The sequence below is a fragment of the Urocitellus parryii genome, chromosome 6 (assembly GCF_045843805.1).
Source record: "Urocitellus parryii isolate mUroPar1 chromosome 6, mUroPar1.hap1, whole genome shotgun sequence".
In the NCBI taxonomy this organism is placed as follows: domain Eukaryota; kingdom Metazoa; phylum Chordata; class Mammalia; order Rodentia; family Sciuridae; genus Urocitellus; species Urocitellus parryii.
Window position 1 is genome coordinate 131,598,995 of NC_135536.1, and position 16,566 is coordinate 131,615,560.

At 39.9% G+C, this 16,566-nt stretch overlaps 1 protein-coding gene, 1 long non-coding RNA gene and 1 other non-coding gene across 9 annotated transcripts in view; 1 reads left to right on the forward strand and 2 right to left on the reverse strand.

Moving 5' to 3' along the window:
• The window catches only part of Fsd2 (fibronectin type III and SPRY domain containing 2), a 40,787-nt gene extending 34,294 nt beyond the window's left edge, over positions 1–6,493 (forward strand). For all 7 annotated transcript variants that reach the window (XM_077799742.1, XM_026388124.2, XM_077799740.1 and 4 more), the window contains 3 exons: positions 1,006–1,138; positions 2,726–2,902; positions 5,490–6,493. In XM_077799742.1, the coding sequence (XP_077655868.1) occupies positions 1,006–1,138; positions 2,726–2,902; positions 5,490–5,742 (563 nt within the window). In that variant the 3' untranslated portion in view covers positions 5,743–6,493. The remainder of the gene's footprint in view (positions 1–1,005; positions 1,139–2,725; positions 2,903–5,489) is intronic.
• Positions 5,612–15,306, reverse strand: LOC113182296 (uncharacterized). Its single transcript, XR_013343720.1, has 4 exons — positions 15,231–15,306; positions 10,131–10,253; positions 8,062–8,097; positions 5,612–7,944 (listed from the first exon to the last, which is right to left on the reverse strand). It is a non-coding gene; the product is annotated as an uncharacterized LOC113182296 (long non-coding RNA).
• LOC113182378 (small Cajal body-specific RNA 15) lies at positions 8,919–9,045 on the reverse strand. The gene has a single exon (XR_003300722.1).
• Positions 15,307–16,566: the final 1,260 nt, after the last annotated feature.

Genomic DNA, 16,566 nt, shown 5'->3' on the forward strand with positions numbered 1-16,566 from the left:
AGTCATCTCAGATAGTAAATGAAGTTCCCAATAGCATCAGATTGTGGGAAATAATCATGAACAGTTTGGTGGTGATGCTTGAACTCATCTGAGACAATTAGAAGTGACAAAATGGGACCTTAGAAAAGCTTGACTAAGGGACAGTAATGGCAAATGAGTTGCTATGTTCCTAAAATAGTGGGGGTTTTTAATACTGATAATTTTTAATTAGATCTATTTTGAACCACTTTTTGATGAGCTTTCTTTTCATCATGACTTGGGGATGAATGATCTCCTGCCCTAACTGCAAAGTGAAACTTTGATTTTGCTAACCTTTGTCAAGTGGATCATTATAAATTGCCTCAAGGCTTGGCACGTAGCACACACCTGTAGCACACACCTCTAGCTACATAGAGGCTGAGGCAATAAGATTGGAAATTTGAGGCCAATTTCTGCAACTTAGTGGGACCCTGTCTCAAAATAAAATTTAAAAAGGGCTAGGGGGATGTACTCAGTGGTAAGGCACCCCTAGGCTCACTCTCTGGAATGGCAAAGGGGGGGCATTCCTTCAATTTGTTTCTCTTGGTAAAAAAGCTGGACATTCTTATCCAAGTGCAGGTGTTTACAGCTTACAAATTAAGAGCACAGCCTCTAAAATCAAGTATGGGGTTCAAATCTGAGGTCTATCATGTGCCAGCCCATTTCCTAACCATCTGTGCCTCAGTATCTTCATCTACAAAATAGAACTAGTAACACCTGTTTCTAAGAGTAATCATGAGGACTGAAAGAAGTGAGTCTTGCAAATTGCTTAGGGCTGTGCTAAGCACGCAAGAACTACCTCATACACGGTAAATGTCATCCTGAACTCATAGGATAGCTACAACTGCAAAGAGCAGGCTTAAGCGGATCCCACACAAAGCTAATCCTACCATGCTGTGGAGTAAAATGACTGGCTTCAGGGGATTGGGGGTGGGAGGGGCACCAGGAGGGGAATCATCTGGGTCCAGGTATTCCCTTCTTCCACAGGAAGCTACTTTCACCTGAACAAGAACACCTGTCATCCCTGGTTGACCATTTCTAAAGACGGGTTTACAGTGGTGCGAAGTGAAAGGAAAATTCATACAAGAGAACCGCTACCCAGCAAGACTCAGTTTACCAGGTACTTTATTGACTGAAATTCCCTAATGACACTGTTATTCAGGGAGAACTGGATTATGTTAAACAGATGCAGCCTAGAAAGAAATGAGTGAAGAGGTAGGAGCCTAGTGGAGGGAGATGAGGAGATGATACGGGCAGTTGAGGCCTGGGCTGAGATCATGACACCAAGAGATGTGAGTTAGGCTGTTAGACTGTGCAAGAGCACAAACACCACTATTGTCTTCTACTAATTAGTCCAGTGTGCTTCCTCCTACACTGTGGTACCTTATACCAAAACTCCTATAGGATATTGGGCGATGGAATGGCCGGCCCTAAAGCTCATCATTGAGCCTGTATGTGACCTGAGTGATGGGTTTCACCAAAGATGCTGGTTAGCTATCTAGTTCTCTAGCTACATCCAGAGCTTAGTACTCGATGTTGAAGTGACTTATTTATACCATCCTCCTTCCCAAAAATGCATAAAAAGGGCAAATAGAGATAGAAACATTAAAGCAATAGGAGAATAAGAACACAGATTGGTTAAGTTCAAAGGTTAATTCAGTTTCCATTAAACATGGCCTCTCAAGCCGGTGTTGGTAGCACATGCCTATAATAGCAACTTGGAAGGCTAAGGGAGGAAGAACCCAAGTTTAAGGTAGGAGCCTGGTAGGATGAAGATGAGGAGATGATATGGGCAGTTGAGGCCTGGGCTGAGATCATGGCACCAAGAGATGTGAGTTAGGCTGTCAGGCTGTGCAAGAGCAACATAGTGGGACCTTGTCTCAAACTAACATGAAAAAGTTTGGGAATGTAGGTCAGTGGAAGAGAGCTTGCCTAGCATGTACAAGACCCTGGGGTTGATCCCCAGAACCAAATACAATTAAGTTGGAGGTTACCTTGCCCACCTTGTAGAAGTGTATCAAGGATCCAGTAAGCCATTGCTCAGTAGACATTTGTTGCTGAGGTTGTTGGACTTGGGAGAGAGGCCTGTCTGGGCCCAGATCTCACTCAGATTTTCCTTTGGAAATAATGATGTGATCTGACTTTTTATAGAACATATCATAACTCTGACCTTTGTCAGTATAAATCTCAGTGGAACTTTGGAGGTAGAGTTTGAGGATTTGTGAGGGATGCTTGCTATCTTGCAATTCTTGAGGCAGCCTCTGAATTCTTATCTTCTCCCTGGAGTCATCCATTAAATAGGATTACCTCAGACCCCCTTCATGTTTGTTTGGTACCATAAGCAAGTGCTGGCCAATGAACTTCAAGCGTATCATTCCCTTTGCTGCATTCTCTTGAGTTTTTAATCCCTTTTTTAGTGAACAAATGAATCTAACCTTTATTACTAGAAAAGCCCCAATTTTTAAGAGCAAGCAGAACCTATTCTGTGGGTTGTCTCCTCTTCTCCCATCATCAAACAGTGTATGTTCCTCTTACAACCTTTAGCATCAGCCACTGAGTTTTCACAGCTTTACAAGTGATGTGTCAAGCACCTACGTCCACATTCACAGACCACCTGCTTACTGACACCAGCAGATGGTGTCATTCATCTGCACAGTCAGGCTTGGGACACCCTCAAATCAGATATGCTTCCACTTTCTAAAACCAGGTGTGTTGCTGTCATGGGAAATCTAATTCCAGTCCGAGGGCGCCACTACTGGGAGGTGGAGGTGGATGAGTGTTTGGACTACACAGTGGGTGTGGCCTTTGAAGATGTCCCTAAGCAGGAAGACCTGGGAGCAAACTGCTACTCCTGGTGCATGAGGCACACATTTGCATCATCAAGGTAAAGTAAAAGCTGAATACCGGAGATTAAAAGTTGAATTTCGGTGAGAGGTTTTCACTAACAATAACTAAGGCCCACATTATAAAATATTCCCACCTGGGAGATGCTGTCATCCACTTTTCTTAAGTCCAAATGAGAAGATAGCAAGCAACTTTTCTCCAAAAATAACATAAATAAAATTCATAGAGAACTCATTTAGATGCCAATACTGTTCTAGCCCTCTTACATGCATTATCTTTACTTTTCACAATTTTATTACCCCATTTTAAAAATAAGGCTGCACCTCATAGGTGTTAGATAAGTCTACCCAATAGATTGAGCTTGAATTCAAACCCAGGCAGTCTGGCTTCACTGACTGAATTCCTAACCAACTAAGTGACTGCTTTTTCATTTATGTTCAGCATCAGTGTTAAGTGGCTACAGTCTGATTTGAAGCCCCAATTCCATCTTTTTAAGTAAATGTGAGTAAGAGGCTTAGTGTCTACAGCTTCTGCAGCTGAGCTGTCTTTACATGTGGAATAGTTCAGTGTTGCTGGAAGAAAACTCTGAAAGAATGCAGGCCAATAGACAAAACTTTAGTCTTAAAGGGCTCTGTTACAACCTTCGTCACTTCAAAAATTGAAAACACACACACATACTCACACACACACACAAAAAAAAAAACCCACAACAAAACCCCACATTGCTTTCCCAGCACCTCTTGTAATATGGAGCCTCGGACCCTCCTTGGCTTGATGAATCCTAATGTTCATCCAGTGTTCTCTGCTACTCTCTATCGTGGTTATTTAAAACCTTATTGTCATGCCCAAGCATAAATGGCAAGGCTAGCTTTCCCCCATAAGAGATTTAGATTATACTGGATTCTACTGAACTTCAGAACAAGTTTGGGGCATGTTTTTGTCAGCTCTTTTGCCCATGACCAAAAGACCTGACAAGAACAATTTTAGAAGAGGAAAAGTTTATTTGGGACTTATGGTTTCAGAGGCCTGTCCTAGACAGCCAACTCTCCATTGCTCTGGGCCCAAAACAAGGCACCATCAAGGTGGAAGTGTGTGGTGAAGGAAGACAACTCAGGACATGGTCATCAGGAAGCAGATAGAGTTGTGCTCTCCAGGAACAAAATAGATACTGCAAAATTAAGTCCCCAATGCCCCTACCTCCTACCTGCTTACAATGACCACCCAGTTAATCCCTAGCAGGAGATGAATGCACTGATTAGGTCTAAGCTCTCATAAATAAATAATTTTACTTCTATACTTTCTTGCATTGTATTACACATGAGCTTTTGGGGGACATCTATCTAAACCACAACCAGGAGGCAAGAATTACTATGTACTAAGCCAGATATGGGGATTCTGCCTAAAGTAAGAATAAAATTCAAAGTCTCATTTCAGAAAGGTAAGAACAAGGGCAGCTGGGTTTGGTGGCAAACACCTGTAATCTCAACTACCGGGAAGGCTGACAGGAGGATCATGAGTTCCGGGCCTACCTGAGCAATTTAGCAAGACTGTCTCAAAACAAAATTTCAAAAGGTTGGGGGTGTAGTTCAGTGGCAGAGCCACTTGCCCAGCATGTGCAAAGCCTTGGGTTCAATCTCCACTATGGGAGGTGGGGACAAGGGGCAGAGTGAAATGGAAGAAGTATAAAAGAAACAGGAGTCTGTGTGTAGTGCGAAAGGTGTGGACATGAGAAGACAGGAGTAGCAATGACAGAACATGACAAAAGAGAGCAAAAACAAAGCCTGCAGCTTGAGCAGGAGTGGAGAATGAGGATAAGGTCTGCTAGTGAGCTATAGTTTTTTTGTTCATGGTCTTGGACTCTATTGGTGGTGACACGAAAGGTAGAGAAAGGACTCATTTAACTTCTGTTAGCTGTTCAGGTGAAAAAAGGAGGCAAGATAAGGTGAGTTAGGATGGAGACAGGCTGGCTTGCTCTGACACATTTAGATCATGTTCTAAGCATACATCCCAGCATACATCCCAGGATTCTGAACTGGCATGCTGGTGCACAGACCTCTTCAGATGTCTGCATGTTGTAGGATTAGGACATGCCTATGGTTGATTTGGGTTTCAGCCATTTTCCAAAAGCACACAGGATACAGATATGGATAAAGGGTGCTCGTGCTACCAAACACCAAAAAAATAGTCCTAATGACAGCAGATGCCCTGCTTACTTTAAGAACTAGATGCTTCAAGTACCTGTGTACTTAAAAGAGTTTAGACCCAAAGGCCTATTTTATCACATGAAAGACCACAGGGTTGCACTCAAATGTCTTTATTATAAATGATCTACACATTTAAGCCTTGAGATCCAAATGTTTCAAATGTGTTCTATTTCTGTACTGTGATGTAGTATGAAATCATGATTTTGTATGTTTCTTAGGTTAACAAGTTGCTCAATAACAGTTTGAAAACGTGTCTTAGGATATGTTTGAAAAGAGTATAGCTTTGGGGATGGCCTATTTGGTAGTCATTTAATAAAAAAAAATAGCAAAAGTATAGAAGTACTATTAAGTTACTGAGATATTTTATAAATACTTCACGTAGAGAATTTCTGAAGCTTTGTTGTGTCAATGTTTAACTTTCAGGCATAAGTATGAATTTCTGCACAACAGGACAACTCCAGATATACGAATAACAGTTTCCCCGAAGAAGATTGGTATTCTATTAGACTATGAAAATTCAAAATTGTCATTTTTCAACGTAGACATTTCTCAACATCTATACACATTCAATTGTCAGCTTCACCAATTTGTACATCCCTGTTTTTCTTTGGAAAAGCCAGGGTGTCTAAAGATACATAATGGCATTTTAATGCCAATGCACGTCACTTTTTATTAGACCCTCTGATGTCATTTCTTGTCTCTCTTCTGTATTTAACCCTGTCAGTCACTCATCCTCCACTGGCCAAAGTTGGCATCCAAGCACCACGCGCTGAGCATAATTTGGCTCATGTTATTATATGGCAGAGTGGTGTGCTGCCACTCTTCTCACCTGACCTGGATTCTAGTCCTGAGCAGAGTTATTTGCAAGATGCTAGGGTAGTCACTGTCAGGCCCAGCTGTGAAATGATGGATTGCACTAAATGAACTCATAAGACTTTCAAGTAGTCAAACTACCATTTGTCAATCTGTATATGTGCAAACTGTAATGAATCTCTAAGTCCTATGGAGCTTGGCAGAGGATAAGGAAAGTCCATGGCTTCAGCAGCCTCTCCATACTCATCACATTTCATTAGTATAAAGAACAGATTTGAGAGGACAAGAAGCTGGCCAAAGAGAGCAAGGGAAGATTTGTGCCTTTCTGGAAGTAGAATCTCCCTGTTTCCCAACAGCAGCACTGTGGTGAGATTCCAACCACTGTATGCTTTAATACCTTGCACTCTCCTTCGTGGTGCTCACATTACTAACTTTGAAATTACCCCTATAATGAGTAATTCCATGAAGGTAGGCATGCAAAAGGATCTGTCATTTGATCCCCAAATGCTAACATGTAACAGGTGCACACCAAATACTTGTTGAGTAAATGAATATCTTCTTCATCTAACCACTGCTCTTTGGCTGCTCACTGCTCTCCACATGAGGGCTGGCAGGGCTCTTTCAAAACTATAGCAAAGGACCTACATATAGCCAGGAGATGAGCAAAATCTGAAGGGAAATATTAAGAAGAAACAGAAGGGTATGTATGTCTTGGTGGCAAGACAGGGAAAACCAGGGCACTACTTACTATTAAACACTAACCACAAATGTGGTGTTTTCATTGTGTGCATGTGCCTAAGTGGAGAACTGAGGGGATAGATGGGAAAAAAATTAGAAAACATTAGTTGCAACTCATTCTAGGAATTGTCTTGTAATATAAAGAGCCAGATTTGAAAACAGGAACCTGGGTTTGATTGCTACTTTGTTGCTACTTCGCCTTATGACCTGGAAAAAAGTCACCTTATCCAGACCTTCTGTTTCCCTTCAAAGGGAAAAACAATACTTGTCTCATAGGACTGGGTGACTTAACAACAAACCGAGAGTGTTTAACAATATGTGGCACAGAGCAAATATACAATTTTTTAAAGAAATCCACCCACCACAGGGCAGAGCTGAGTACTGGTGAGAAGAGTGGTGTGCAGCCAGTGGCTCCAGGGCATCGTGTCTCATGGTCCTGGTGCCATTCAGTAACCTTGGTGCTCTGTCAGTACATTGTTCTTCAGTTCCAGTTTCTAGATGCCACTTAAACTCTGCACACACAGCATTTCAAAGCTTGAGTCAAATTGCAAAGTAACAACTCCAGATGCTCTCTAAACAACACAAGATATGCCTAACTCTCATCACATAAGGATCTGTAAATGAAAAAAACTTTTCACTTTGAAATGTTCACACTTGCCACCACACTCAAAACTGGACACATCAAACACCTCTCACCTCCTACTGAACTTTGCCTACTGGTATAAAGAACGGCTCAGATTCCTGAATTAACCACTTACCGTGACAACAGTTCTTCGTAGATAAACACCTGCCCTACCAAGCTCTAACACCTACTCTGAAATAAGAAAGGTGCAGCAGATATAAGCTCAGAAATGGTTCAAGTTATAAACAATTAAAATACACATATGTATATTTAAAGATGTTCTCAGCTACTAAAATAGAAACAACCAAACAGGAAATATGATATCATATATTAGGCAAATTTTAATTCAGAGTTCTAATAGGCTTTATGTATAGAGTACATCACATGTAATAAGAACATGGATGAATGGATAAAATGATAAAAACTTGACACCTATGGGGTTTTAATAAAATTTTATTTGATCAAGAAAAAAACTGTCTAAAATTATCTTTGACTTTTAAAAACCGCTTAAACAAGGAATATGAACAATTTCAATTATCACAATTATTCAGCATACAGATCACTTGTTTAAGGGCTAAGTATGTGGCTCAGTGGTAGAGCATTTGCCTATCATATCCAAGGCCCTGGGTTCCAATAACCACCCCCCCCCACACACACACACAAAGGAAGAAGAAAAGAACTTTTGTTTAAGTATCATTCCATCTTCTAGAAGAAGAAAAAAAAATCATTCAAGAATAAAGTCAAACAAAACTTTTGCTTTTCCTAAGACTCAATTCCTTAAAATACTACTGAAACTAAATTTCAACAAGGGGCAGGGTTTACCTCATGGCCATGTACACTTGCAACCTGCTGGTAAATCTGTTAAAAAAAAAAAAAACAGAAAAAAAAGATTTCTTAAAAATTAGACCACTATAATCACAATCCCTAATATTGGGCAATTTAGAAAAAAATCAAAATCTTTTCTTAGCTTTACCTGTGTCACTTTATAACTCTTGTTACATAAGCTTTGGTTTCCTAGTTTAATGAAGGGGAAAGAGAATATGAACAACTACAGAATCCTGGTGAAAACCACCAAGGGTTTAGTAATCCAAATTTCAGAATTTAAAATACTCTTACTAGATGGAATTGGAAAGTTGCTTAGCAACTTGGGACATAAAATGACATTGGTTCCTGGTAAAATTAAATTGTCTTTTATTTATCAAAGTACATGTTTAATAATTGACTTCCTGCTGGTTCAAATGATACACAATCACCTGTACATACCCAGTAAAATATTTCTGAAGCATGTACTTGGTCAGGAGTATAAAACAGAGTATATGAGTGGGCAGTGGGACCTTCTTAATATTTCTCATCCTCCAAAATTTGTTAAAATCATAAATCTTAACACAACTCCCACCCTGGAAACTGCCCCAGCACAGTTCACTGTGTTGTGTCATTCTGTAAGTAAGACCACATTCGCCTCCATCCAAGGAGGTTCAGGTACGAGAAAACTTTCTGAACTCTCTGAAGCCTGCACTATGAGAAAACATCCTCTCCTCAACTTACCAATACCACTTCTCCAATTTCTAGTAACCTTCCTACGAATTAATAGAGTTAAAATTCTATGTTCCTTATGCCTTTCTCCACTCTTCTCATCTAATATTTTTTTTTCTATGTGCTATAGTTTGATGACATATAACTGCTGTTGGTAGATAAGTAGGTCTTGAATTTTTTTTGCAAACAAGACCTGTTCTATCTACCTTTTCATTTAGGAGGCTAAAAACAGAATCAGCTTGACTTCAAGGACTCTATTTTCTTAGTCTCCAGAATATGACCAAGTCCAGCATTTAAAATATTGCTCTTTAATATGTCAAGATATTAAATGAAAGATAATTTACAACTTCAAGTTTTAAGAGCACTGAGCTCTTTACATATGCTCATGTCACTGCAACTAATGGTTAATTAATCTAAATGCAAGATAATAGCTATTTGGAAAGAAGACCCCAGCTAGTTGGCAACTTTTCTGTCAGTAGGTAGTCTACCAGAAGGAACATGACTATGACCTGGGCACAGCAACTGCTCCTGAAGTAGTGGTGATTTTACTGGAGTCATTTCTGCACAGGTGCTGATTTGCTTCTTGTTTGCTGCTATTGCCAATCACAGAAAACACCAAGCCTAATTCACAGATGGACAGCTTTTTCTTCGTTTTTCCAGACTATGTCAGAATCAGGGTTTTCTATTCTATTTTTACTTACTCAAATCTTGGTGGACTTAAATCTTCATTGATTTGAAATGTACAAAATAAATAGCCTGTAATTGATTTAAACAACATGCAGTGACTCAGACAGCCAATAAAAATGTTTTTGCAGCATGAACTTGGATCCTAATCTTGCTGTTTCCTCCATTCTCATTCCTAAGCCAAAATGGGAATCTTTTTTAAGAGATGCCCTTAAATTCAAGCAGTCTGGATTGGCAACAGGAATATAACATATTCAATACGAAAGTAACTAACCAAAAGAACTGCATTTTAGTAAAGCAGGAACACAGTTTTTAGAGATGGATCTGCATTACTTCTTGGTAAACCTATTATTCTGTCACCCAGATTCCTACCCTTCTATTTCCTTTCACATTCCAAACATCCTTCTAATCAAGGGGTAAAGGAGTAGAAACAGAGAAGGAAAAAAACAAAAGCATTATCCAGAAGAAGGAAAACACTTTGAAAAAGGTGTTAAGATACTTGATTACAATCCTTTGTACCATTTACAATCTACAAACCAGTCACAAATTCCTAGGCATTCAAAATGGAACTCCCATCCTTGTCTACTTACTGCCTGTATAACTCAAAAAACACCTCTGGGAAGTACTGCCTAATTCCTCTCTCTCCCAAACTGAGTTGAGTACCACATACTTACCTACTTTGGAATACTTAAGTGGGAGCTGGATTTAAATGGTGTATGCCTGTAATCCCAGTGGCTCAGGAGAGTAAGGCAGAAGGATTGCAAGTTCAAGGCCAGCCTCAGCAGTTTAGCAAGACCCTGTATCAAAATAAAATAAAAAGGATTAGCAGGACTAGGGTTGTAGCTCAGTGGTAGAACACTCATCTAGCACACGAGGCACTGGGCACGATCCTCATGTGCTGTTTGAAACAGCAACACCACATAAAAATAAAATTAAGGTATTGTGTCCACCTACAACTAAAATTTAAATATTTAAAAAATAAAAACGTTTGGGAAGGTAGCCCAGTGGTAAGCACTTGCCAAGCATGTGCAAGGCCTCAGATTCAATCCCTAGCACCACCACCACAAAAACAAACAAAAAATGCAATGGCTAAACTGGCTTCTCTGCTCCACTTGACTATAAGCAGCTCAAAAGGCAAGGGCTGTGCCTCCATGATCTCTGAATGATAAAGAATATGGAAACAACTGCTTTCAGCTTTCAGAGAGCTCATATACCTGAAAAGACAAGAGACATCAAAGCCTGTTCCAGATCAAAGTAAAAGCCTCTTCAACGGAAAGCAAAGCATCCTTCAAATCTGCGGGTGGAGAGTGAGGTTAACAACATGGAACAGTCATTTTCAACCTTTCTTCTGTCTCAAAACACTCATGACATCAGACACAAAAGTCCCACCGGTAATTGCACATTGTGGTGACTTCGAATCTGGGAAGACTGGGAAGGGGCACAGAAGAATCTGGGTAGTGGGAAAGATGGCATGTAGTTTAGAACATTCTTCCCATTACTGTAAGATAACTTGAGCACTCACATTTAATATAGTTTTAACTATTCTAAGATAGCCCAAAGATCTACCTGTGTGTATTTTCAATGTTCTGAATTAAACATTTAGCACATAATCCCTAGATGTTGGTGCATAGAAGTTGCCCACTTGGCCACTAAGTTTGACTGTTTCTCTGGTATTTATAGCACAACACAATTATGTGACTCTAAGCTAGATGCAGAATCTAAGAATTTTACAGAGAAAATTATACCCTGTAGAGGTAATAACAAATTTAGGTATTTATAAATATCATAGGTGGTTCCTTCTCAAATGTCAAGTGTCTTTAAAACTCATTTTATGGGAAAGACTCCTTCACAAATGATACAAAGCAACAATTAAAGTAGTTCAGTAGCAGCCAGATACAGTAGTGTACACCTCTATTCCCAGCAACTTGGGAGGCTGAGCCAGGAGGATTCAAGTTCCAGGGTAGTCTTGGCAACTTTTTTGAGAATCTGTATTAATTTTTAAAAATAAACATATTAATTAAAAAAATAAGAGCCAAGATGCAGTTCAGTGGTAAAGCACCTAGGATTTAAGTACTGGGGTAAAAAAAAGATATTGTCAGTACCTAACTAACAGTCCTTCTCTAAACAACTTTGGCCAAATTTATATATTTTTTTGGTAGGGTAAAAATCAAATGAAGGGGGGCAGGGGATGTGGCTCAAACAGTAGCGTGCTCGCCTGGCATGCGTGCGGCCCGGGTTTGATCCTCAGCACCCATACAAATAAAAGATGTTGGGCTGGGGATGTGGCTCAAGCGGTAGCACGCTGGCTTGGCATGGTGTGGCCCGGGTTCGATCCTCAGCACCACATACAAACAAAGATGTTGTGTCCGCCGAAAACTAAAAAAAAAAATAAAAAAATAAATATTAAAAATTCTCTCTCTCTCAAAAAAAAAAAAAAACCAAGTAAAAGATGTTGTGTCCGCTGAAAACTAAAAAAATAAATATTAAAATTTCTCTCTCTTAAAAAAAAAAAAATCAAATGAAGGGCTGGGGTTGTGGCTCAGTGGTAGAGCACTTGCCTAGCATGTGTGAGGCATTGGGTTCTAGTCTCAGCACCACATATATTTATTTAAATGAATAAAATAAAAGTCCATCAACAACTAAAAAAAATTTTAATCAAATGGGGGCACTTATCATTATTAAAATCTCAACCTTTTCTAAAAAGGGAATGGATAAAAAAATAAAATAAAATAAAGGCATTCTGTCCATCTACAACTATAAAAAAAAGGGGAGGGGGATGGATGTCTAAAATTTTCAGTTAGTGAGATCCTGTGTTCCATTATTTTAAGTCAGAAATATATGTTTTCTCAGCTTTTCAAAGGACTATAAGCCATTTTCCCACAAAATAACCATATATAACTATTTATCCAGGATTTCTATGTAATATATAGTTTTGTTTTTTGGCTGGGGATCAAACGTAGAGTCTTGCCCATGTTAGGCAAGTACTCTCCCACTGAGCTATATCTCCAGCCTAACATCCAGAAATTTTAAATACCATTTACCCTATTTTACATAGCAATTATATTTAGCAGTATATGCAGAACTTATCCATTGAAAAATCATTAGTTTTGGATAGAGAGAAAGAACATGGAAGAGGGAAGCTGTAACACACTAGTGGTTATTGGCAAGGAAGGTGAGCAAGAGTTAACTGGCCAAGGGAATGAGCAAAAATAAAAACTGCCTGTGGCTTGTTCATGTCCAAAGCCAATGAATTGGTGGTCTTCTCAGCTCTTGATTCTCCAGGAGTTGGTCTCAACCACTGTCTGAAGCCATATAAAAAAAGCAGTCAAGGCTGGGGTTAAAGCTCAGTGGTAGAGTGCCTGCCTAGCTTGTGCAAGGCCCCGGGTTCAACCTCCCTCACCCTCTATGAAAACCCAACACGATAAAAAAGAACACAAAATGTATACCTATTTGTGTTCCTTGTGCCTTGAATTATACAGTTTCTGGAGACACACGACTGCTTGTTATTGCATTTTATATGATACTTCTGTTCATGTCATAATCAACTACAATCATTTATGTAAATAATATAAAAAGTTTTGAAACATTTGCATAAAGCAGTTTTCTTAAAATATGTCCCTCTGAGGACCTCTGAAAGCCCTTCAGGTGTTAGGTCAAAACTAAGACATTATTTGCCCTTTTCTTTCTCATTCCATGAGTACCAGCAATTTAATTGAAGGCTATCTGATGTGTGAGAACATTTATCACTGACGACTAATAAAGTGTATGCTTGTATATTCTTGTGCTCAAACATTTCTCATCTTTTACTTTCTAATACCATAAATATGGATAGAAATAACCCACAAAAACAAAAGCTCTTTGGAGATTTTTAAAGGTATCTTAAGACCAAAAAGGTTGAAATTTGTTTGTATAAAGTAGCCATGGCTCCCCCACAATGAACATCCAGTTGAATTAGTTCATTAGTAGTTACGATTTTCCATTTGCTAAGAGTTTTTCAATATTTGCTGAAGTACAATTTGTTTTCTGGACATCTTAGGCTCCCTTACTTTCTCCACAGGCTTGCCATTTTCCTGCACCACATTTACATTTCTGATATGAGAAAGATGAAAGCAATAATGCAAAAACACATTTGAACTGCACAAGGACCAAATGCCATATTACTGTAAAAGAGAGCAGAGGTTTAAGTGTAGTATACTCTACAGCACCTCACTCAGATTGCGAATAACTGACAAGTTCTTTATAGATGGTCTCATTCACATAGAATTTTGTGTAAATTTCTACAGGTTCTTTTAGCAAATAGTCACAGCAAAAGGACAGACAAGTAGTCAGCTGTAAGTCTTCTATGACAAACACATATCTTGTTGATCTCCAGGACTTCCTAGACAGATGTCTGAAACAAGTAATCAAAGTCTCATCTTCACACTGTTATTACATATATACTGCTAAATGGGATATGACAGAAGTGACATGACAGCCTCATCAACATCTATAGAATATCAAAAAGATTAACAGCCTTATCAGCATCTAAAGAATATCAAAGATAGATGATTGACACAGTTTTCCTGACACATACTGACGTATTTCCTTTGATGGATTCATACTGTATCTGAACATATATCACCATTCTCTTCACTCCTCACCTTTGACTTCTGACCAAAAGACAAATCATTAGCAATTCAGAGCACAGTGAAGAAAAAGAGGATTCTTAAATGGAAATGAGAAATTGTACTTTCAGATCAGGCTTTGTAATGAACCAAATGTGACTTTCCATCTGTGTCCTCTCCTTATGCTTCATTCTAAGCTGAAATAACAGGGATAATTAAGATGGCTTTGTTCCACCTCTAATATCAAACGACTTACCGGCAGATTTAGGAAGCTTAAAAATTCAACTTGGGGGATGGGGATATAGCTCAGTTCGTAGAGTGCTTGCCTTGTATGCACAAGGCCCTAGGTTCATCCCCAGCACCAAAAGAAAAAAAATTGTTATTTATGGCTCATTAGATATTCTATTGGGCTGGGAATGTGGCTCAGCGGTAGAGTGCTCACCTAGTACGGGCAGAACCCGATTTTATCCTCAGCACCACAAAAAAATAAAGGCATTGTGTTGTGTCTATCTACACCTAAAAAGTAAATATTAAAAAAAAATTCAACTTCATCTGAGTGCTTAAAATTAGTCCAACAGGTACTGCTGTTCACGCAGGAGTCACTACCTGAGTTTCTACAGGCCCATATGCGTGTTGCATATGTGAAAACTGATTTTTTTCCTTTTCTAAAAAAGTATTATTGTTATAATTATTATTATTTTCGGGTACAGGGAGTGAACTCAGGCCTCGCATGGGCTGGGCAAGGAATCTACCACTGAACTACACCTCCAGCCCATTTAAAAATTTCGAGACAGGGTCTTGCTGAGGCTGGCCTCAACTTGCGATCTTCCTGCCTCAGCCTACAAGGTAGCTAGGATACAAGCTTGCGACACCGCGAACGGCTTTAACTATTTTTAAATTTTTTTTCTGTGTGAGTGCGTATTTCTCCCTTCCATATTGATTCCTATCACAGTTCCAAGTGCAACCAACCTCAGTTTTCAAAAGATGTGGAGAAAACGAGGACAGCGAAGCAAACATGAGGTCCAGCTGGCTGGTGGTACTTAACCTACCCAGTCCCCTCAACTCTACTCCCGTTCCCTGCTGCATCCCCTAAAACCCGATAAGGCAGCCAGCCTTCATGATAGGACGCCAGGGTCACTCCCCTCGCCGGTGACCAGAGGCTGGACTTACTCTACGATACAGTTCCAGCCAACGACCCGCTGTAGAGTCCCGGTAATAACTCCTCTCTTTCCGGCGGACAAGATCCTCTTCTGGTTTCCGGGGCGTGGGCAGGAAGTCCCGCCCCACGTAACAACACGACGCAACGCGAGCGGCGAGAGTTCTGTTCGCAGGGTCGGAACGAATCAGAGTGTTGAAGTTCTGTCAGAGACTGTAGGGGCGATTCCGGAGACCGGAACCTGCGTTCGTACTTCTCTGTCCATAGTCATAGGGAGTGGAGTGATGGCCTGGATCTCTCCGTGGGGTCTCGGAGAGCGGCAGGACCTTTCTCGTGACCCCGCGGAAATCCACTCGAATTGAGACTCCCTAACCTCAGCTGCCCTAGTTTTCCACTTTGCTCCACCTTCTCTCCTGTATGTAATTTCTTATTGTTTATCCTGTAGTCCCATAGGATGGCCGCCTTACATTGCGCATTGGCTTCCTGTCATCTCAGAGTAGTACAAGCTTCTAAGCGTCTGGTAATTCATTACCACTGGCGGAAACAGCCATTTGTTTACCATAGGAGGCACTGAGCCTGCATCAACCTGAACTGCGCACTGGACATGGGGCTAGGAAAATACGTAGAAGAAATAATTGTCTTTATACTTGTTTTCTGAGATTGCCATAAGAAAGTACCACATACTGAATGACTTAACATATTTGTTTTCTGGCTTTCTGGAATCTAGGAGTCTGGAATCAAGGCACAAGCATGGTCATGCTTCCTTTGAGATTCTGAGTAGATTCCTTTGTCCCTTCCTAGCTTCTGGTGGTAGCCAACAGTCATTTATGTTCTTTGACTTGAAACTGCACCACTTCACTCTCCTTCTATTGTCAGCTTTTGCTTCTGGTTCTGTGTCTTTTCTTATAAGGACATCAGTCCTATTGGATAGCAGGCCCACTTTACTCCCATATGACCTGGTCATAACTACTTATATTTGCAGCGACCCTGTTTCAATAAAGAGTTCTAGGCAGGACATGAATTTTAGGGGTGACACTAACCAACCTCATTCAGCTGAGTCTTAAGAAGTAGGCAAACCAAGAACTAACAATAAACAGCTGTAGATCAAATGTATTTAAACGTAATGCATTTGGACCTGAGACGTTTTCACAGTTATTTGGGCCTTGAAAGGTGGGTAGGATTTGGATGTCCCAAGACAGTATTCTAGGCAAAAGAAACATCACGGACAAGGAAGTACAGGCTGCACTGTAAAAAAAAAAAAAAAAAAAAAAAAAAAAAAAAAAAAAAAAAAAACACGTTAAAGAAGGAAGGATCTTGAATGCAAGAATTTGGATTCTAGTCTCTATAAAA